General features: G+C 41.5%; 1 protein-coding gene across 1 annotated transcript; it reads right to left on the reverse strand.

The window, feature by feature from the left end:
* Positions 1-46: 46 nt before the first annotated feature.
* CSUI_008287 (uncharacterized protein) lies at positions 47-347 on the reverse strand. The gene has a single exon (XM_068068421.1). It carries the CDS (start codon positions 235-237, stop codon positions 115-117), a length of 123 nt encoding a protein of 40 aa, XP_067919603.1. The 5' UTR covers positions 238-347; the 3' UTR covers positions 47-114.
* Between the last annotated feature and the right edge of the window lie 19 nt (positions 348-366).

Below are 366 nucleotides of genomic sequence, written 5' to 3' on the forward strand. Positions count from 1 at the left end.
CTGTCTCTCTTCTTCTCTTCTCCTTCGGTTCGCTTCATCTCTAATGCTCCTCCTGCTTGTCCTTTCTCTCTGTCTTTTGTCAACACGACTTCCCTCCTATTCTCTCATTTTCTCTTATATAAAAAAGAATACACAAGAGACAGGGAGAGAGACAGGGAGAGAGACCGCGAGACGAGACAGCGAGAAAGAGCGATGAAGGGGTGAAGACGCAGCCATGAATGCGAGAAAGAAATACATGGACAAATCAATCTTTAACTCTCTTCTTTCTATCTTTCTTCTTTAAGTGACCTATTCTCTTCTCCATACAAGAAAGATATACGTTGGACCTAAGTATACGTCTACAGATCTCTCTCTCTCTATATATAT

The sequence above is a fragment of the Cystoisospora suis genome (genome assembly GCF_002600585.1).
Source record: "Cystoisospora suis strain Wien I chromosome Unknown contig_4604, whole genome shotgun sequence".
In the NCBI taxonomy this organism is placed as follows: Eukaryota; Apicomplexa; class Conoidasida; order Eucoccidiorida; family Sarcocystidae; genus Cystoisospora; species Cystoisospora suis.